Raw genomic sequence first — 21768 nt, forward strand, 5'->3', positions numbered from 1 at the left:
ACCATTGCTGCCCTCAACCACAGCACACAAGGCACTAAGGTCTCTAGACAGTACAAAACAACAAAATAGACTGTGCAAGTCCCAAGTATAAATAACATGTAGGTGTATTATAACAATTATAAGATTATGCCACGATACAATCACAATCCAGGAATGATGAAATACAATTCCAATATAGTGTGAAGTTCTAAAGACATAGCAAGTTCAATACAATTCCTAAGAATGTTCTTCCACAGGTACCAATGGGACTTCTCTTGAACCAAAGACCAGCTTCCACAGTGGAGAAAAGGATCCCTGAGTCCAACTTGCTGTTCGAATATCAGTTGCACTAGTCCAATATCAGTTGTCCCACAGGGCATGGATGTAATTAGGCAGAGAGTTTCACCAGGCCGAAAAGGCCCTGGCTCTGGTCAAGGACAGTCAGACATCTTTTGGGCCAGGGATCACTGGGAAGTTCTTCTCCTCCCCAGAGTGTAATGCTCTTCTGGAGGTATACCAGAAGAGGTGGTCCCATAGATATGTTGGTTCCAGACTCAGGGCCTTGAAGGTTAGTACCAAAACCTTGAGTCTGACCCCATATTCAACCTGGAGCCAATGCAGCCGGTGGCAGGGCCAGATCTAGGGGGGGCAGAGGGGGGTGCTTGCTCCGGGCACCAGCGGAGGGGGGGCGCCAAATTGGGTATGGAGTCCATTATATTCTATGGGACCATAAGATAGAATGGCCCATAAGGGGGTGCCATTTTTAAATTTTGCCCCCCCTCGAAAAACATGTAGATCCAGTCCTGGCTGGTGGAGCACTGGTTGAATGTGGACTGTCAGAGGGGTTCCAGTAAGGACTCAGGCTGCTGCATTCTGAACCAGTTGTAGTTTCTGGGTCAGCCTCAAGGGTAGCCCTGCATAGAGCAAGTTATAGTAGTCTAGCCTGGAAGTGACCATTGCATGGATTATTGTGGCTAGGTCAGGGCAAGACAGGAAGGGGGCCAGTTGTCTGATCTGGTGCAGCTGGAAGAACTCCAGTCTAGCAACATTTGTTATTTAGGCCTCTATTGATAAGGAGGCATCCAGAAGCACACCCAGGCTTCTGGTGGTTGGTACTTGTGTTAGAGGTACACTGTCAAGAGCTGGGAGTTGGCACCCCGGCTCTGAAACCCCTCCACCCAGCCACAGAACCTCCATCTTTGATGGATTCAATATCAGCTGGTTCTATTTCAACCATCCAACCATGGCCTCCAGCCCTTTGGCCAAAATAGCTGGGGTGGCATCCAGCTGGCCGTCTATTAACAGATACAGTTGTGCATCATCCACTTACTGATGATGACATGGACCAGCTGCATGAGGGGGCACATATAGTTAAAAAACATGACAGAGGATTTCTCCCTGAGGACCCCACATAGCAAGGGGTGTCAAGGTGACATCTTCTCTACTAGAGCCATCATCTGTCCCTGAGCTGGTGAAATGAAGAAAGCCACTTCAAGGCCACCCTGTGACCTCCTGTGTTGGCGAGGCAGTGAGTCAACAAATCATGGTCAACTGTGTTGAATGTTGCTGTCAGGTCTAACAGTAACAGCATCGCTGACCCGCCTTGATCCAGTTGCATGTGAAGATCATCTGTGAGGACAACTAGCACCATCTCCATCCCATGGCCAGGGTGGAAGCCACACTGGAATGGGTCTAGGGCTGATGTGCCCTCCAGGAAACTCTAGAGTTGTTCTGCCATCACTCTCTCATTTGCCTTACTCAGAAATGAGAGGTTTGAGACTGGACAGTAACTGGAAGGAACTATAGGGTCGAAAGATGGTTTCTTTAAGAGTGGAGTTACCACAGCCTCTCTTAGTCCCCCCAATAGAGCCTGAACTTAGGGACAGATTGATAATGTCCATCGGGGCCCCATACTCCCTCACCACTGGCTTTCATCAGCCACAATGGTCATGGGTCTAAGAGGCAGGTGGTCAGCTTAACAGCACACAGAATCCTGTCAACATTGGCCTGGGAGAGTCAGCTGAAGTTGCCAATAATTAAATCCAAGGATGGTCAAAAGTCCTCCAGTTCATGTACTGTATCAATATTGGTAGCCAGGTTGTGGTGGAGTGACAAGACTTTGTTCACAAAAAAAACTTGCAAAAGCCTCACAGCTAATGGCCAGACTGTTAACATTTTGGGTTCTCTCTGTAAGAGAAGTTAAAGACCTAATTGTCCTAAATAATTATGCCAGGTGAGAGCTTGGGTATACAATGGAGGCTGTATAGAATTCCCTTTTAGCAGTCTTAACCGTCATCATGGGTTTCATAAGTGATCTATAGGATGTTCTTGCAACTTTGTCACAAGACTGTCGCCTAACTTGCTCTAGTCTAAGCTCCCACTTCATTCCCCTAAGCTCCATGGTATATCATGCAGCTAGTTTGGGGTAGGAATGAAGAAGGCATCAGGGAGCGATTTCATCAATGGCACCAGTGAGACAGGTGTTCCAGTCCTCCAGTGAGACAGGTGTTCCAGTCCTATCAGTGCATCCAGTGAGTCACCGGGGGCATCACATCTTGCAGAGCATTCTGAAAACCAGTTGGATCCATTACTCTCTGCAGATGAACATATATCAGCTCAATGTCTAGAAAGGGAGGGGCTGGGGCATTCAGCTGGGTGTTCAGAGCATAAAGATCTGATCATGGCACACTGTCAATGGCAATCAGATCTATATCTATCCACATGCCCAGGGCTTTTTTAAAAAGCAGGAACGCACAGGAATGCGGTTCCAGCTGGCTTGGCATCAGGGGTGTGTGGCCTAATATGCAAATGAGTTCCTCCTTTGTGAAACAATTGTAATGTTAGGGAGTGTGGCCTAATATGCGAATGAGTTCCTGCTGGGCTTTTTCTACAAAAAAAAGCCTTGCCCATGCCAAAGATCACATCTAGTTTGTGACCTGATTGACATGTGGGACCTAATACTATCTGGGAGAGTCCCAGCACTGCCATGGAAGACACTTGGTTCATACACTTGGTGGGTATGGGCATCAAGCTCCCACCTTTGGACAGTGCCACATTGGTGCCAGCCCAAAAGGTGAGGAGCTTGGGAGTGACCTTGGATGCCTCCCTTTCCATGGAGGCCCAGATCACGATGGTTGCCAGGTCTGTCTTTTGTTATCTTCAGCAGATCAGGCAGCTAGCACCATATCTATCCCCCCATGACCTGGCTACAGTGATCCATGCAATGGTCACTTCCAGACTAGACTACTGTAACTCACTCTACGCTGGCTTACCCTTGAGACTGATCTGGAAACTGCAGCAGGTGCAGAATACAGCGGTTCGCCTGGTGACTGCCCCACCTTTACGGGTGGGCATTCGGCCAGCATTCTGCAGTCTGCACTGGCTGCCCATCGAGAATGGATCCACTTCAAGTTCTAGTGCTAACATTTAAAGCCTTACGCAGTCTGGGACCAACATACCTGCGGGATCGTCTCTTTCCATATATGCCCAGGAGGTCATTACGTTCAGCCTCCCAACATCTGTTGGCTGTCCCCGGCCCAAGAGACGCCTGCCTCGCCTCAACTAGGGCCAGGCTTTTTCAGTCCTGGCCCCAACCTAGTGGAATCAGCTCCCTATTGAGATCTAGGCCCTACCTGGCTTATTCGCCTTCCGTAGGGCCTGTAAAACGAAGCTGTTCCGCCAGGCTTTTAGCTGAGACTGTGGCCATCTATTCTTGATCTGGTTGGCCTCCCCGGCCAGCACTGTCATCTGTGCTAGGAAATGGAATAAAAACTGCCATCCCTATGAGCTATCATGATGTGAGATGGCTAGGCTGGGCAATATGTGATGTCATGGTAATCTGAGTGCTGTTGAGTTGTCTATTTATAAAATGTTGTTATTGTATTTTATTGTTTTATTATATGTTGTACTCTGTCCTGAGTCCTACGGGGAATGGGCGGAATAGAAATTTACTAAAATATATAAATAAATAAATATCTTGTCTGAGGACAGCCACATCACCATGGATGTTGAAGTCCTTGAGGACAATTAGTCTTAGGAACTTCAAGGCCCAACCTCAGCTCACCATTGCCTCCTCCCCTACCTCCAGCAGCTGGCAGCAGTGCAAGAAGAGGCCAACACTGATCATAACCAATGCTCCCTCTAAGCCATGGAGTCTTGTAGGCACAAATTCTATTTTGTGAGCTACTGGCATTAAACTTGGCTACTGCATAAATTAGTTTGCTCAGAGGACATCCTTCCTGAGCTAAGACAAAAATGTGTGAGTCAGAGGCTAAAAAAAGTGAGCTAGCTCACACTAACTCAGCTTAGAGGGAACACTGACAGTAACTGCTGCTGAAGGGTCCAAGCCAAGTGGTCCCTGTTGTGGTGAGCCAAAGTACTGGAGCTTGGTTCTGCTTGCTCCCGGCTGCTAGCCCTCCAGGAACATTCCCTGTAAGTTAAAGGACCAGTCTGTCCCTGAGCATCATGCATACAAAACATATGCTCCCATACTGATCTACTACAATTAGATTTGAACATATGGTGCTATTTTAAACTGAGTCACACAGCTCCTTTTAGTCTCCTGGACTCTTGCTCTTTTCTACTACTACAGACAGACTAACACGGCTACCCATCTTGTTCTGTCTCCTTTGATCTAGTAATTATTTGTTCCTATTACTTTATGTTTTATATAATTCTTTTTAAGTTTTACATACTTGAGTAGGATATAAACTAAATTAATAGAGCTATCTTTAAAGAATAATTTCCATCAATGTACGTGATGCCTTTTTATCATAAGCAAAAAAAAAAGCTATCCATGCCAAAGGATATTAGGATCTACATTTTGAGGGAGATAGACAAAGGGCATGAAGAAGTGGTAATGAGCAACCAAAGCCCTCTTCAGATGTCGTGAGCAGGCTGACTGTTTCTCTTGAGAGTGCACACTGCCCATGATCCACCCCATATGCAGGGTGTCCATGTTGCTTGAAAGGAGAAATGAGTGAATTTTGCATACATGTTCAGCCTCTGTGCATGCAGATTTTTTCAGGATTCTAGTTTGCACATACTGAAGCTGAAAATCTCTGTGTTGCCCTTTTTAGAAAATATAATGGCCATTCTTTTCAGGAGGATTTGCTTGTGGTAGCCACTAAGGGATGAGTATGTTGAAATGCAGTTGTATGGATGTAGGATTTGTTTCAGTTGCGTATCATAAGGAGTGACCTTAGCCAGTGGCCCACATGTGCAGCTGCCCCCAAGCACCAACAGCCCTTCTCCCTGAAGGAAGGGGAAAATAAGGAGGAGGCTCCTGCCACTAACTGTACCTGCCCCACCTCGCACCAGATGAGATCCAGCCTTTGCTTGGCTCCAGTAGGGTGCTGATGAATGGTGATGGTAATTCTGGGGCCCCATCCTTTCTGCCCAGGGTCCCAGAATCACATCCAGTGCAATCCTAAGGTCACTTTAACCCTATTTGCATAGACCTAGACCTTTTTAGGATTGCTGTCAATGACTGCTCTTGTGTAGTCTGTGTATGCTTAACTTGGGGGTAACTACTACTGAATCCAGTGGGATGTTTCCAAGTAAACATTGGTTGGGTTGGGCTGTAAGGATTTAAGTCAAAATGCTTCAGCAAAGAGGTGTGTTGAGGAGGGATTTGAAGGGCAAGAGAGAAAGATGGTACCATGCTGGTATTCTAGGAGGAGAGTTACACACAGAAATAAAATAATGTGCTATCTTTAGATATTGCGTCTTTTTTTTTTCTTTGAATTAACTTAAATCAGAATATCTCCTTACTCTGAAATGTATTTTTTTTAAAAAAACAAATAAATTCTGGACATGAATGTGAATTTCTAGAATGTCTGGAAAAGACCAGTATAACTGGCACTCCAAAGAGAAATGCTGGCTACAGCTGTTTGTACTGTAGCATTTAATTGTTCAAGGGGATTTTGTTTTCTGTGTTAATCATTGTCTGCAGTTTTCAACTGTTAATACTCATGGCTATCATGCTACATGACAATGGCTGCAGTTTGATAATGACTGCACAAACAGAAAAGGCAAATAGCACAGGTTCAATTTACATATACAACAGGACGAGGTGGTAGAGTCCTGAAGAGCTGGAGTAGACAGAACCACCTCAAAGTGCTGGTGAGGGATGTTATTTTGAAGCGCTGTCTGTATTTCAAAATCTGTGCAAGTAGGAAACTAGCACATCTGGGGGTGGGGGTGGGGAGGTTTCCTACAGATGACTTCTGTTCATTTTGTGCTACTTTTCTGTTTGCAGGAAGCTTGGAGTTATATAAATATATGAAGCTGCCCTATAGGGAATCAGACCATTTGTCTATCAAGGGGCTTAACCATATGCGAGGGCATCCATGGGTCAGACTTGGGAATGACACCACCATTTTAGAGCCTAGTGCAGGTGATTTAAAAGTCCCTCAAGGGGGCCTGCAGTGCAGTGGGAACAGGTACTTTCCCTCTCCTCATGGCCTTCCCTGCTGTGGCTGTTTTGGCATTTGAAAAGGCAGGCAGGGAAGAACAAGTGAATGGCAGGACTTGGGACTCTTGTTTCCCTTCCACATGCCTTTTTTTTGGAGGGGGGGGAGTGTGGCCATTTAGGTTCTTGACAAGATGTGGGGAGGAACAAAGGTGCTTCTTCCTGCCACACTTTGGGCCCAATCAGATTCAAGCCCTTGCAGCATCTTGTTTGCATTAGGCTCTTAAATGGCAGAGACTTCCCTCACTCCAATCCAAGGATGCTGTCATCTGTCTATGTGTAGGTCAGTATTGTCTACTCAGGCTGGCAGTCAGTTGCTCTCCAGGGTCTCCAGCAGAGGTCTTTTGCATCACCTGCTACCAAATCCTTTAACTGGAGATGCTGAGTATGGAACCTGAAATCTGCATGCCAAACAGATGGTCTACCTCTGAGCCACGATCCTCTCCCCAGTTGTTTTTACATGTACGTATGATAAGCATTCAGCAGCTTAATCAAACAACTGCAGTCTGAAGCGATACAATCCATTTTACCATCTCAGGAGTAATTTCCACCTTTTTCTGCTGCATATGTAGATCTGACTCCAGTTCACTTGCCCAATATTGTGCCCAGTGGTACTTTAAAAATGTCATGAACAATCCAAAGGCTGTCCCCTAGAAGCAACATTTGCAGGGGGTGGGTCATCTGGGGCTGCAGCAGGAAGGGGGAAGGTGAGAAAGTAGTTCTCCATGGGCAGGAATCTTTGTCCCGCAGAAAAACACCTGTGGGTCCAAGCCTGTATCTCTGTGTGTGTATTTATGAGTGGAACCATAGAAACATTTTAGTCATTTATCATTATTTTTTTCCTTACAGAAGATCTTTCTATGCCGAGGCTAGCTTGAGAAGATTCAAGATGACGACCACTGTAGCAACAGACTATGACAATATTGAAATCCAACAGCAGTACAGTGATGTAAACAACCGCTGGGATGTTGATGACTGGGACAATGAGAACAGCTCTGCACGACTGTTTGAGAGGTCTCGCATCAAAGCCTTAGCAGGTAGGTGGTTCATTACCCTTTTGAGAAAGTCTTCAAGCAGAACAGATGATTTAATTTTTTATCATTTCCTGTAATTTAACACCTCTTGTGCAAACCTGACTACTTATTGTCTTTGCTTACTGAGGACTCTTCTGCTGGTTTTATTTTTTAGTATTTTGATTCATAGGTTGTTCTCTGCTTTTGAATCAGGGCAAAAATATTTTAATGAATAAACATCATGAGACATTGTTCCAGTTATCATTTTTACTATACATACCTAGCGCAGTATAGATGCTAGGTAAATTCCAGAAGAGTTGATTGGGAAGCTGAGCTGTTGGTTTTCCCTGTATCAGTAGTGGTCTTTAAAGAAGAGTGAAATATAGAGGAGCAAAATTTGTTCCTGTTTATATAGGATAGGGAAAAGTGCTCTGCAATTTACTCCTTTCTTCTTATACGCTAAAAAGACTGTTGAGATGTTAGTCTCCCAAACATGTGTTAATGGGTACTATGTGTTTAGTTTCTCTGCTTTGCTCTTTGAAAAGGACTGTAATTGTTGTTTATGCCTTGAGGGTTGCCAGGCCAGACAAAATAAGGTTCAGTTAGAAAAAACATATCTCAAGACAAACATGCATTTTAAAGCTAAACATTTCTCTACCAGGTGTTACTTTATCTGACAGATAATTAGAGGAAACAAGTTTCTTTTTGGTACAGCATTTGTAGAATGTAAGCAAATGGAGTTGGTATTATAATGGAGTCAACATTATGGAACGTAATTGTAATAAGATATCACTTTGGAGCTTGTCATCACTTTCATAAGGGCTCAGCCATGTATTCCTCTCAGACATAGTAAAGATGTCACAAGTCATAAGAACAAATCACTAAGTTCTTGGCTTGAGTGTCTGCCACTTCACTGTTGCACTTCAAGGAGACTAAAGATGTTCTGGTATGGAATAAACGACAATTTCCTATGATGTCTGAATGGGCAAAACAACAAGGTATAGTTTGCTCCCACCTCCACCCCATAAACCGGAATTCTAAGCCAGGATTAAATCTGTACTTTAGAATCTTGCTTTGTAGGCAACAGGGCCGGATCTAGGGATGGGGGCAGAGGGGGGTGCTTGCCCCAGGCGCTGATGGAGGGGGGGATGCCTAATTGGGTATGGAGTCCATTGTATTCTATGGGACTATAAGATTGAATGGCCCATAAGGGGGCATCATTTTTTAATTTTGCCCCCCCTTAAAAACTTGTAGATCCAGTCCTGGTAGGCAAGAGCCATCTCCCAAATCAAATGTCAACAACTGCAGTTTGTCTCAAAGTAGGAATGCTGAAGCTATATGGTGTGTGTAAAGAGAGAAGAGAGGAGAGGGTATGCGTTTATATTTATGTGCAATTAAACTGTATGCTGGTCTTATGACTGTAATAAAAAAATATAAAAGGATATGATTCCAGAGATTCCTAGCTCACTTTTAATGTGATTTAATATGGCAATAGCCAGCCTTTGCATTTGTGTCAGCGGTGACAGGAAAATGGAGAATCTTCACTGTATGGATGTAGCCAGGGTCTTCATATATCCTGCATGTATGCTTCTTGGTGGTCTCTGGATGTCTAGTGTGGTAGACTACCTGGTCCAGCAGTCAGATTCAGCAGTGTTCTTCATATGTTCTTGTGGACCTTTTATTTTTGTCATGGTTGGGTATGGCACGGTGAGAAGTGAACTGGAAACAATGGAGCTACAAAGACAGAATCTAAAAGACCACTAATTAAATTGGTGTACCCACCAAAGGAAACCTAATGGAAAATACTTAGTTGCACAAAATCTTGCAACTAAGTAAAGTAAATCTGCATTTACAAGTGTAATGCAGTCTTTTTCTTGCAAGTGTCTAATGCAGTCTTTTTCTTGCATTTCTGCTTGCAGAAGATGACTACCACAAGTGGCAGTTTTGCACTGGGTCCAACTCTAGGAATACGTTACAGTAAAATACAGTGAAAACCAAACAATAACAGCTGCATCAAAATCAGACTAAAACACCAACCATAAAAACCCTAACAATCAGTGGCAATATTATAACCTCGCGGAATTGTAATAAAGAGCAAAATTAATAGGGGCACATTCTTATCAAATACAATTGAAATCAAGCAAAGGCTTCAGTTAAAAAACAGCTGAAATCCAACAAAGCTTCAACAAGGTGTCAACAAGGTCAGCAATTCATGAATGCCCAGAGAAATGGGGGAGAGTTGAACCTGGCACACTGGTCAGGTGCCACAGCGGAAAAGGCCCTGGTTTTAATGGCCACCCACTGTACTGCTAAAGGTAGGGGAACAAGGAACAGGGCTTCAGGTGATGAGCAACCTCATATATGGGTCTAAGCAGTCCTTTAGATATCCCAGCCCCAAAGCATTTTGGGTTTTAAACTACTGTGATTTTGAACTGAGTCTGGAATTGTACTGGCCAGCAGCAAATATCTTTCATCACTGGCAAGATATGTTTCCTGTATAAATGACTGTTAACAAATTTGCTGCGCATTGTGGATTAACTGAAGTTTCTAAACTGTCTTCTGACAGCAGTCACTCATAGAGCGTATAATGTAATCTGAAGGTGATCAGAACTTGAATAGTCATAGCCAAACTACACTTCTAACGGTAGGTGTTTCAGTAGGGTTGCCAACTCCAGGTTGGGAAATTCCTGGAGATTCAGAGGTAAAGCCTGGGGAAGGTGTGGTTTAAGGAGAGGAGGGATCTCAGCAGGGTATAATGCCATGGTGTCCACTCTCCAGAGGTGCCATTTTTTCCAGGGAACTAAGCTCTGTAGGAGAGCTGTAGCTGCTTCCTGGAACTGCACCAGGCCAAGCATGACCAGTGCTTTAAGCGTTGCCAGTGGAAATTTCAGTGTCCACGTGTGGAGGTGTTTTTAACCATTTTCCCACTGCAAACCTGCTTTTTTAGTGCCATCACCACATCCCAAACAGGCTGGATTCACCCTCTTTTACTGGCACTGCTCTATGAAAATACCTACATTTGCAGAGCTGCAAACTCTCTCAAATTCTGGGAAGGTACCTGTAGGAGTTTTAAATTTATCGCAAGGTCAGTGGCCCTGATCTGCAGGTGCTAGCACCCTTCTCAGCTTCTGACCCTGGGTTAAAGCAATGTTTTTATTGCCCTGCTACCTTGCTACAGATGCGTGTCTTGACAATGCCTTCAGACAAATAGTAAATCAGTTGTGGACTGTCAGAGTTTTTAAAACCCCATCTGTGAAGTCCAGTCATTTTGCATCATTTGGATGCAGCTATATGGTTTCAATTTCATTGTCCTATGGGATATAGAGGGCAACAAAACTTCCCCCCTGTGTCATAATCCATTATTTTGGCAGCAGTTACCGTCTTCTCAAATTGGAAAAAAATCCCACCCCAAAGAATTGAAGCATGTTCCTTAATAATGAAATAAGTTGCTTTGGCCATGTTCTACCTCTTTGTCATTATGTGAATTATCTATCTTGTCTTGTTGAGGCATCTTGTTGGTCTCTTGTAACAGATGATACATGATCCAAGTATTGCTTGTGTAGTAAAAGTATATCTATTCCAAAAAATAGTAAAGAGTCCAGTCACTCCTTTAAGACTAATAAATTTTATAATAGTATAAGCTACTGAGAAACACAGTTCTCTTCATCAGATGACAAAGAGAGTTGTGTTTCTTGAAAGCTTATGCTACTTTACAGCAACAGACTAACACGGCTAGCTTCTCTGGATCGATATCTATTCTGTCAACTTCCTTTTGCTGCTTTGGGGCATTGCCCTGCATTGTCATTTCAACTCACTCTGTTAATGATTTCCCAAATCTCATGGTCGCATGCCGACATTCCTGACCTCTGAACAAAATGCCTTAGTGGCGTGAGCCATGCTGCGAGGTGGGGCTGTGCCAGCTTGAAAAAGGCACAGAGGCTCTCTCAGCCTGTTTACAAGTGACACAGTGTCCAACACAACTCACAGTGACAACCACCAAAACCACAAACTCTGCTCCTTGGCAAGTAAAAGAACTTGCTCATGTTGGGAAACATGGGAAAAACTATGCTTGAGGATGCTGGTGAACCAAAACCATAGCCATTAGAAGAATCGGGATGAACTGGGATCTTCCTGCTCTGCTTTAGGGACCCAAACTAGCCAGCTGTCTGAGTAGAATATGTGCTCCAGCCCCCAAACTCTCTTCAGTCACAAGTGATCCATACACTCTTCTTTGTATTCAACCCTTCATCTAAGGAGCTCAGGAAAGTCTAAAAACAAATTCTCATTTTTGCAAACATTTTGTGATGGAGGAGGGCAATCTGTTGTACTTGCATTTGAGAGCTGTGTTTCTTGAAAGCTTATGCTACAGTAAAAATTGTTAAAGGTGCTACTGAACTCTTTACTGTTATACTGTGTATGTTTTAAATCTGAATTCATAAGCTACCCTGAGTGACAGAGAAAGGCAGGGCATAAATATTTTAATAATAATAATAATAATAATAAACCACCTTATTAACTTTCAGGACAATTCTAAACAGAGCTATATCCTTCTTAAGCCCATTAATTTCAACAAATTTAGAATGGGATGTCTCTGCTTAGGGTTGCCCTATTAGTTACCTAAGGATGTGTTCACATTTATTTGGGGTATTTATGTATTTATTCACATATCTGCCTGTTCATCTGTAAACAGGAGGCTTGAGGTCTTTTTTTTAATGCAGAAAATGGAGCATGCAAGTGAAAGAGCTAAACTTTATCATCTCCCCTACTTTACTTCACAGTACCACATTCTTTGAAGCATTTTTCTTCCAGTTTCTCCCTGCCCTGTGCCTAATTTGGCACTATTTATTTTATTAATTTATACTTCACATCTCTCCCCACTGGGAACTCCCAGCATCTTACATTATTCTCTTCTTCTCCATTTTAGCCTCACAGCAACCACTGTGTGAGGTAGGTTAGGGCGAGAGTCTGTGGCAGGCCCAAGGGTACCCAGCAAGTTCCCATGACAGAGTTAGGATTTGAACCTGGGTCTTGCAGATCCTAGTCTATAAGTCTAACCACTATACCACACTGGCACTCCTAGTTCTTAAAATGACAGTTGCAACATGAAGGATGAGTTTCATTTAGAAAAGACTTACTATATCTCTGTTTACAAATGTACACAAGAAGCAGATATTTCAGCCATGCAGAAAGAAGCACATAGGCAGTACCAGATTCACACCAGCACCAATTTAGTTCTTGAAATCATACTGGCTTTTCTGCCCTCTTTCACACAAAACTGTTTGGATGCGACCTAAGTAAGTCGTTTCAGCCTTTGGCTGCTATAACAATGTATGTGACTCAAAGTTAATAGCTAGAGACAATGAGCAACAAAATGACCCATTGGTATCCATTGGCCTCCTTATGGCCTGATCCTGCAGCACTATCTGTTGGTTGTGTGACCAGCAGAGGATCAATGTGAATGGAAGCACCTCCCCAATACTCATTATTGCCAATCACAGATTTGACAAGGTTGCTTCTGTCTAGATCCCCTTTGCCTGCTGGCTCTTAAGGAAGAAGAAGATGATATTAGATTTATATCCTGCCCTATACTCTGAATCTCAGAGTCTCAGTGGTCACAATCTCCTTTACCTCCCCCCCCACCCACAACAGTTACCCTGTGAGGTAGGTGGGACCAAAAGAACTCTTACAGCAGCTGTCCTTTGAAGGACAACTCCTATGAAAGCTATGGCTGACCCAAGGCCATCCAGCAGGTGCAAGTGGAGGAGTGGGGAATCAAACCTGGTTCTCCCAGATGAGAGTCCATGCACTTAACCACTACACCAAACTGGGTTTCAAAGGAGACGCTTTATTGCTTTTGTACAGCTCCTGTTCATTTTGACTGAGCTTTTGCAGGGGAAATTCGCACTGGATTATGTCCCCAGGTCTGTAGATGGTGCCAAATCAGTCATTTAGATGTTAATTGATTTCCTGCCAGGTTTTATTAGGAGGCGTGGTCTCAACAGACTAGCAACAGACGCCCTTTTATTTTATACAGCTGATTTAGTACAAAGGAGAGTGAGTTTTGCAGGGATTCCATTAAAGGCAGCTAGAAGGCTCCATTGACTCTAGGTGCTGCTTCACACTCCAGGTGAGCAATAAATAATACACATGAAACAATCACTTAAGGGATATCTAATACAACGTGCACAATTAAATTATTCAGCTAGTCTAAAGGAGCAACCCATTTCAGAGCTTTCAGAAGCTTGCTGTAGATTTGATACGGTGCTATATTTAGGCCTGCTTCAAACATCACAAATGAGAAGTACTTCTGTTTAGGGGAAGGGGAAAAGATAAAACCTGCCTGTAGGTTTTGACACACAGTAATCCCTCCACCCAACTCTTTACAGCAGTGTGATATACAGTTCCCAACCTTATTAAAACTGTGGACACTTTGGGAATTTTGAAAAAGGGTAGCTGGCATCGCCCAAAATAGCCAATCAAAATCTGGCTACCACAGGGGTTGGGAAGTGTCATGAGGTGTTGGGAAGTGTCTTCCTAGGATGGAGATGGCTGTTTCTGAAAGTCTTCTCCGGGCAGGCACAGAGTGGACTACTGAGCTTTTCTGCAGGACCTCCCACTCAACTGAGATTAAGGAAAGACAAGATTGTCTCTTGGCTTTGGAAAGAAGGAAATAGGTAACAGGAAACACAATAGTGGGCACTATGGGCATGAACACTTGGGATCATGAGGGCTGATTTGGCCTGTGTCCCCCACATTGTCACAAAGTTCACTGAATAACCGTAGACCATTCACTCTCTCAGCATGACCTATTGCACAGGATTTTGTAAACTAAAATTAGGAGAGAATCTTGTACAATGCTGTGAGCCAGGTCCATAGCTAACCAGGGGTCCACGGGGCCTGGGGCCCTGAAAGTATTTTGAGGGCCCTCGCCCTCATCCTAGGGTCATACCCCTCCTTTGTGATTTACGGTAAATTGCACAGGAGGGGCTTGCAGGAACAGCCACTGCCCCTCTCACACCATTTAAAGCGCCCACCAATCAGTTGATCAGCAGGAGGGAAAGGGATGGCCCCCAGCCTCTCCAGCTTTCTGCATGCACCCCCATGGATCCCTCCCCTGTGGCCCCTTGTTGGCCCCCTTCCCCTGTGGCCCCTAGCTACAAACTGCTGAGAGCTCCTTAGAAGAAAGGTAGGATTACAACATAATAGCTAGGTGCTAGTGACTACAAGATTTAGGAGGAAATAGAGATTGTACACTCAATGGGAAGACTGTTTACATGTCTCTGCAAATATATATATTTCATGAGTTATCTTATGTAAGTGCTTTACAGGAAATGAGTCACATCTTGGGGGTGGGAGATCACATCCTTCCTTTCTTCTAGCAAGTAATATTATTTATTTATTACTTGTTTGCTTCATTTCTACTCCATCTTTCTCATAGTGTGGCACTCTAACCACTGCATTGTGCAGTGACTTCCCCATCTCATTAGCTATCAATGATGTGATGTTCAGGAGGGAGAGAAGCATCCAGTATGAAGATATGGCATATATGTGCTGTGTTATGGACACTGCTGGGAAGAGGGGAGGAACAGATTCATAGTGGTGGTAGCTCCATGTCTCTTATAAGATCTCGAGGGAGAATGCAATAAGAGAGGCAATATGCATGCCTTACACTCTCTGACCCACCATGTATTTCTGAAGAAGGGAGATGCATGCATCTACCATGAATGGATTTGCATTGTCCCCACACTGGGAGAATGCACATTTCCTCAACAGTATATATGCCTTACTACTTCTGATGGGAACTGGGAATTAAGTTATCTACATGACTTCTGGCCTTGCTTTCCTGGAATGTGCAGATCACCAGTAAGATGTGCCCCTCCAAAGGCGGATTTCACAGGCATTTGGATATAACACACACAGTATGCAAAAGAGGTTTTTTAAAAATATTATTGTTGCAGTTCTCTGCAAGAAACATAATTCTTCTCTTCATTTGTCTTCATTGCTTCTCAGCCTAGGGATTTTTTCCAACTCAGATAATATGTAACTTCAGACTAGGTTTTATTGATTTTAATTTGTGTGTCTCTGTGTTTTGATGCTATTATTGAAATGGAAGCTTCCCTCAGCCTGAAGTTCAAATCCATACTAGCTTGCTGAATTATTGAGCCCTTTCCTGCCACTAATTTCTTTTAATCTACTGGGGGTGATGCTTTAGAGATGAACAAATATCTTTTTGTCATTTCACATGTCAAGCTCCCTCCATTGTTGTGTTTTCAACAACATGACCTCTTTTACAGCTACTGTTACGTGTCAACAACCAGCCTTACAGTTAGGCAAGGTGTGAAGGCTATAGATTTGAGGGTTCTGTTAAAGGGAAGAATATTAGTTTATCCTTGCGTTTTGTTTTGTTTTGTTGCCATCATAGGGAGGCCATTTGGCACCAAACAGTGCAATCCTAAGCAAGTCTACTCAGAATCCTACCGAAGTCTACTCGGTAAAGCTTACTGTCAGGAAAGTGTCTTTAGGATTGCATTGAAAATGTATTGGGCCACCTCCAGTCAGGGCTGCTAACCTCCAGGTGGGCCCTGGAGTTCTTCTGGAAATACAATCGATACCTGGACTGTAAATATAAGTTCCTGGGAGGAAATGGCAGCTTTGTAGGGTGGGCTGTACGTCATCATATCTCCTCCTCTGCTGAGGTCTCCCAGGTATCTCCCCCCAACCTCCAGGAGGTTCCTAAACTGGAGTTGGCAACCCTATCTCCAAGGAAATCTAGTAGGCTTCCCAAACCTCCCGATCTGGCGGGGAACCCCAGGATTAGCCCCCTTCTTCCCCGCTTTCCAAAAATCTGGAAGCGGAGTGGGGGGTATGGCATCTGGGAGCGATTCCGTTGTGAGCAGTTGCTTGAGGTGGAGAGCTCAGTTCCTCTGCACGAGAAGAACCAAGCCGAGTCCAGGAACACCTTAAGAGACCACCAAGATTTTTAGGGTTATAAACAGCTTTCAAGATTCAAAGCCCCCTTCGTCTGATCTTCTGAAGGGAACTTTGGTTGCAGTCACGCACACAAAGGTAGGAGGGCCTCCTGGAGCGGGGCAGGGGGGAGTGGTAAGTTAACTGCATACTGCCTAGCCCTTGTAGGATTGCCGCCGTCCCTCCCCCCCCCCCCTTTCTGGCACCTCTCTTTCACTTCCCAATCCCGGCGTTTACACAGAGAACCTGCTGGGATCAATTTGCAGCCGTTTTGCATTCCACAGGCTTCCATCATCCCACTTCTTCATAATCTTCTTCTTTTTGCACATTTACTTGGAAGCAAATCCCAGTGTTTCAGCTGAGCTTACTCCCTACTAGGTGCAAGAAAGATCGCAGTGCCTCTGTTTCCTGCTGAAGAGAGCTGCCCCAACTTTGTGCACGCTGATTTGGGAGTGCTCTTTGAAGTAGGCATGTTGAATTAAGGCTGCTGTTCTAAGCAGTGTTACTGGGTGAACTTGCCTTCTGAGCTTAGGGTTGCCAATCCTCAGGTAGGGACAGGGGAGCCCCTGATTTGGAGGCCCTTCCCCCACTTCAGGGTCATCAGAAAGCAGAAGGGGGGGGGGAATGTCTGCTGGCCACTCCATTATTCCCTATGAAGATCAGTTCCCATAGAATAATGGATAATTGATCTGTGGGTATCAGGGCTCTGGGGGGCTGTTTTTTGAGATAGAGGCACCAAATTTGTATCATAGCATCCAGTGCCTCTTCCTAAAATACCCTCCCAAGTTTCAAAGTGATTGGACCAGGGGGTCCAATTCTATGACCCCAAAAGAAGGTGCCCCTATCTTTCATTATTTCCAAAGGAGGGAAGGCATTAAAAAGGTGTGCAGTTCCTTTAAATATGATGGCAAGAACTTCCTTTGGAGTTCAAATATGCTTATCACGCCCTTGCTGCTGGCTCCACCCCAATGTCTCCTGGCTCCACCCCCAAAGTCCCCAGATATTTCTTGAATTGGACTTGGCAACCCTAAAATCTAGGTTGGTTGTACACAAGGAAAAGAGAAGTGAGGGTCTACTTCTTCCTTGGAGAAAGATCAGAAAGGGCTAGTGCTCCACTGCCAAAGATGCTCTTAAATCCCCATTAAGAGCTTTAGAAATAAGATTTCATATGAAAAGTCCCAGGAGAGGTACAGATTACTCCATTTGTTTGGTGTGTTCTGGGATTTCTCGTTCTTATATATGTATTTTAAAACCCTAACCCCAAATGGCTGGAGAAATGGCAAGATTTGTTCAAGGGGGAGGGTTTACTTTAATTGTAAAAAATATTTGTAAAAAATGTAGAAGGCTTTGAGGTTGCAAACTAGAGGTCAAGTGTGTGAAGGACATTAGAAGGATTTGTTCAGTACTAGATGGAAACTTAAAACTCAAAGCACCTGGTTTGCAGGTTGTTTTTGTTCCGCTGTCAGCTGGAATCCTCAGGGCTGCTCCAATGCCAACGGCATCTTCCTTTTCAAGGTGAGACTGAACTTGCAGATATTTTCATCAGAGAGCTGCTGCAAAAGCATCTGGTGCAGTATTGGCTCATGTTAGAGCCTGGCATTGGAGAACTAGTAATTCCAGTGCCCAGAAAACAGCACAAAGGCGAATGCTGCTGGGATATTACTACATCAGGGTTGCCCAGTTTCTGAGTACTGGACAGGACTGGGAGGTAGAATTTGACAAACAACAATGAATCAGGTGAAGAGTTAACTCTGACTGCCCCTGTAGCTGGTGCTTGTAGGCACAAAGGATATAGCCAGGAGCTGGGTGGAGCTGCTGGCTGAGGAGCTGCCCAGAGGCAGGCTGCAGTCCTGTACCAAACTCAGCGGTGGGACTGAGCTTAACAACCTGGCACTTAAGCCGCACAGCTCAGGCAAACCCAGTAAGTGAAGACGCATCTGCGCTCTGAATATGTGACATATATTCAAACAGTGTTGGTAACCAGCTCAAATGAGTGGCTTTTATGTTTTTTTTAAAAAAATATGCCAACCAGAAGAAGAAGAGATTGGATTTATACCCTGCTTTTCACTCAGAGCAGTTTACAATCTTTTTTCCCTTCCTCTCCCCCAAGAGACATCCTGTGAGGTATGTGGGGTGTCAGAGAACTCTGAGAGAACAACTTTGCTGAGAACTTGTGAGTGACCCAAGGTCACTCAGCAGGTTCATGTGGGGGAGTGAGAAATCAAACCTGGTTCTCCAAAATTGGAGTCCGTGTTCCTAATCACTATACAAACTAGCCTGCAGGTTTATTGTTGTTTTAAACAACTAATGTAAAAATCTAATATAGTCCCCCCACCCCCCAGTCAGTTGGCAGCTCTATGCCGTGCATTTCCATCATTTTATATAAAAAAGAGGCACACTAACCAATGAGAAATCACCAAACACTTTTCCCACTCCTTGCCAAAACACCAGTCACTCAGTTTGGCAATGACAGCCAGGAAAACTGGTGGTCTCAGTTTGATGGGTAGAATTTGATCAACAGGGGTTTTATCTAGGTGGTCCAGGTTTGCAAAGGGCATGTGAGCTACATCATCTGCAGCAGGGGTCTGTCTATCATTAACATTTTATCCAGCCCTTCCTTCAAGGAGCTCACAGTAGTGTACATGGATCTTCCCCTCTTTTAGCATTACAGTAAATCTGTGAGGTAGATTAGACTGCTCCAAGGTCACCTAGTGAAATTTGTGGCTGAGTGGGGATTTTAACTCACGGTCTCCACAGGTCAGGGAGTGTATTTTGTATAACAGGGCTACTGCAGATGATCTCAGGTGAAAAAGTTGGACCTGGTTAGGAAAAACAAACCAAGAAGTGCAATGCCAAATCAGAATACAGAGGTGGAAGCCATAATACACGCTGTAACCTAGAAGATAGTCCAGAATCTGGGAGGAGCAAGTAGGCAGAACAAGAAAGGCCAGATTGTGAAGAAACTACAATAAGGAAAGGCAGGGATTCAGGGAGAGTTGAAAATCCTAATGCCCGCAAGCCCGAACTGGAAACATGCAGAACAACAAGCAAACCCCTATCAAAAGGCAGGTTTCTTGTAATTATTACTGGCTTGGCCAGTTAGAAAGCTTCTTACAGCCTATCAAAGGAGTTGGTTTTAGAAATCTTTTTTCCCTGCTGGTCCTGAATAGGGCATACATACTATCAGACATCTTTCCAGCTTACCTCACTCTGCATCTGGCCTGGCAGCTGCTTCTGTTTTGTTTTGTTTTTTTACCTCTTAATGGCTAGCATATAAAGAGCATACTAGACAGGAACATTATCCCATATGTGTACATTCTCAGTTGCTATTAAACCCAGAATGACTCCAAGGGCAAAAAGGCTTTTACCAGCTCGCTCAGTTTGTATAGTGTGATTTTGTTTAGAGGAGAGGTGCTTAGAGGAGAAGTGGGGAACTAACTGGTTGATGGGGGCAGGGAGGTTGTGGATAATTGAGTAAATACACAGATGTATACATAGATTGCCCAGGTTATAATAAATGAAATGGTGAGAGTAGACTTTGAGCTCATTAAGGCACACATCATGAGCAGAACAAAGTCACTGGCTGCTTACTCTGGAAATTCTGAAGCTATGCGGCCATTTTATGCCTTCGCTGGCAGTGATCTGAGGATCCCAACGAACACATTGTAAGAGGTGGATTCAGAAGAGCAGAAGCTAAAGGTTGTTAACAGAAAGATAAATGTCCCATATTTCTTATTTTCTGCCTTCCTTGGTTTGAGTACTGTACACTGGAAGAGCTGCCTCTGCCATCCAACATCCTGGCAGGATCTCCCTGCATGCCAAGTCTTTAAAATAAAGAAATGATCTGCATGCTTCTGTGATTTCAGCAGGGGACACAGTGAACTGTCGGATGTGGTCATGTGGCCAAAGGGAGAAGCAAAGAGCAACCAAGAAACCAGAAAGAGAGAATTAAGGCCCCTTTCTTACGGGCACTTTAACACCCTTTGGTTTCTGAAGGCTTAAAAAAAAGGTTTAAGATAATTTAAAAGATAAAATGCTGTCCTCCTGTGGTTAATGAAATCTTAATCCAGGTTTTCCAAAATGTGATTTGATGTAATGTTCTCTGTTGTGGTGCTTTATCTTTAAAGTGTGTGAAGCCTTTAAAAATGCTTGCCTTTAGAAGCCTTGGCAGGTTTCAACAGCCTTCATAATAATAGATGCTCATTATTATTTGCCCTTTTATTAGGCATTTCTCACCCCTCCTCCCCCCAAATCCATGGGCAGGTAACAACTCTTAAAGTCAAATGAAACCAATATGTATCCAATAAAACAGAGATCGCTTGTGGCTACACTTATTCCATAATTCCAGATGGGTAGATGTGTTTAACTGTAGTGGCAATACAAAAGCAGAAGTCTGGTGGTACTTGAAAGACTAACAAAATTTATTCCAGCAGGGCTTTTTTCCTGGGGGAATGTGGCAGAATGGAGTTCTGGAACCTCTTCTTAGAAACAAAATTTTCAAAAATTATTTAAAAGTTCATGAGGGGCACCTGTGTGTTTCTTCATTTCCTCTTAAAAATTCTGGCACCTTTTTCCAGAAAAAAAGCCCTGTCCAGCCTAAGCTATTGTGAGCTCAGACTCACAAAAGCATAGGCTGGAATAAATTTGTTACTTAGATAAAATTAACAGTTGGCAAGAAAAACACTAAGGCATTTAAGATTGAAGGAGATTAGGCGGGTGGCAACTTCTGAGGTTAGGTAGGTGGCAACCCAAAAGAGGGCCCTCTTTGCAGTGGTTCCCAAACCCTGGAGCTTTGCCCATGGAAGCTTGTCTGTCCTTTTCTGTTGCCATTTTATGCCAGAAGGGGAAGACTTGTTTGTATTCTCATTGATCCCTCCTTCCTGTCCATTGTTTAAAATGTTGCTTTTATTCTTTTGTATGTATTTTAGCTCTGGTTTATGATTTCGCTCTTTAAGTCCCATAGTTAGGGGTCTGTTCTTAAGAATCTTTTAAAATAGATTTTGAGATGTGGTTTATTTTGTATGTTTTTAATTTGTTAGCTACCTGCCTTTATGAGGGCAGGAAGGTGCGGTATAAGCTTTGTAAAATAAAATAAATAACTGTGCTGTAAGTCAAGTGTAAATATGAAATAGTGTGCCACTCTGATGTATACTGTTTTATATATAGGGTTTGAACAAGCCTGGAGAATTGTTGTCTATATGCCATACATTCAAATGTTGATAAAGTTGTAAGGTCCACAGTCCAGTGGGTTGAAGTTGAATCCAACGAAGACAGAGGTCCTTTGCTTGGGCCGTGGTGCCCTGGGAGGGGAAATCCCCCTTCCGGCTCTTGACGGTG

At 43.8% G+C, this 21768-nt stretch overlaps 1 protein-coding gene across 2 annotated transcripts in view; it reads left to right on the plus strand.

Moving 5' to 3' along the window:
- Positions 1 to 7306: 7306 nt before the first annotated feature.
- The window catches only part of SPTBN1 (spectrin beta, non-erythrocytic 1), a 205343-nt gene continuing 190881 nt past the window's right edge, over positions 7307 to 21768 (plus strand). The window contains exon 1 of one of the 2 annotated variants that reach the window (XM_060249162.1): positions 7307 to 7488. In XM_060249162.1, coding sequence (XP_060105145.1) covers positions 7341 to 7488 — 148 coding nt within the window. In that variant the 5' untranslated portion in view covers positions 7307 to 7340. The remainder of the gene's footprint in view (positions 7489 to 21768) is intronic. The other variant, XM_060249177.1, reaches the window with a different exon arrangement.

The sequence above is a fragment of the Heteronotia binoei genome, chromosome 1, assembly GCF_032191835.1.
Source record: "Heteronotia binoei isolate CCM8104 ecotype False Entrance Well chromosome 1, APGP_CSIRO_Hbin_v1, whole genome shotgun sequence".
Classification (NCBI taxonomy): domain Eukaryota; kingdom Metazoa; phylum Chordata; class Lepidosauria; order Squamata; family Gekkonidae; genus Heteronotia; species Heteronotia binoei.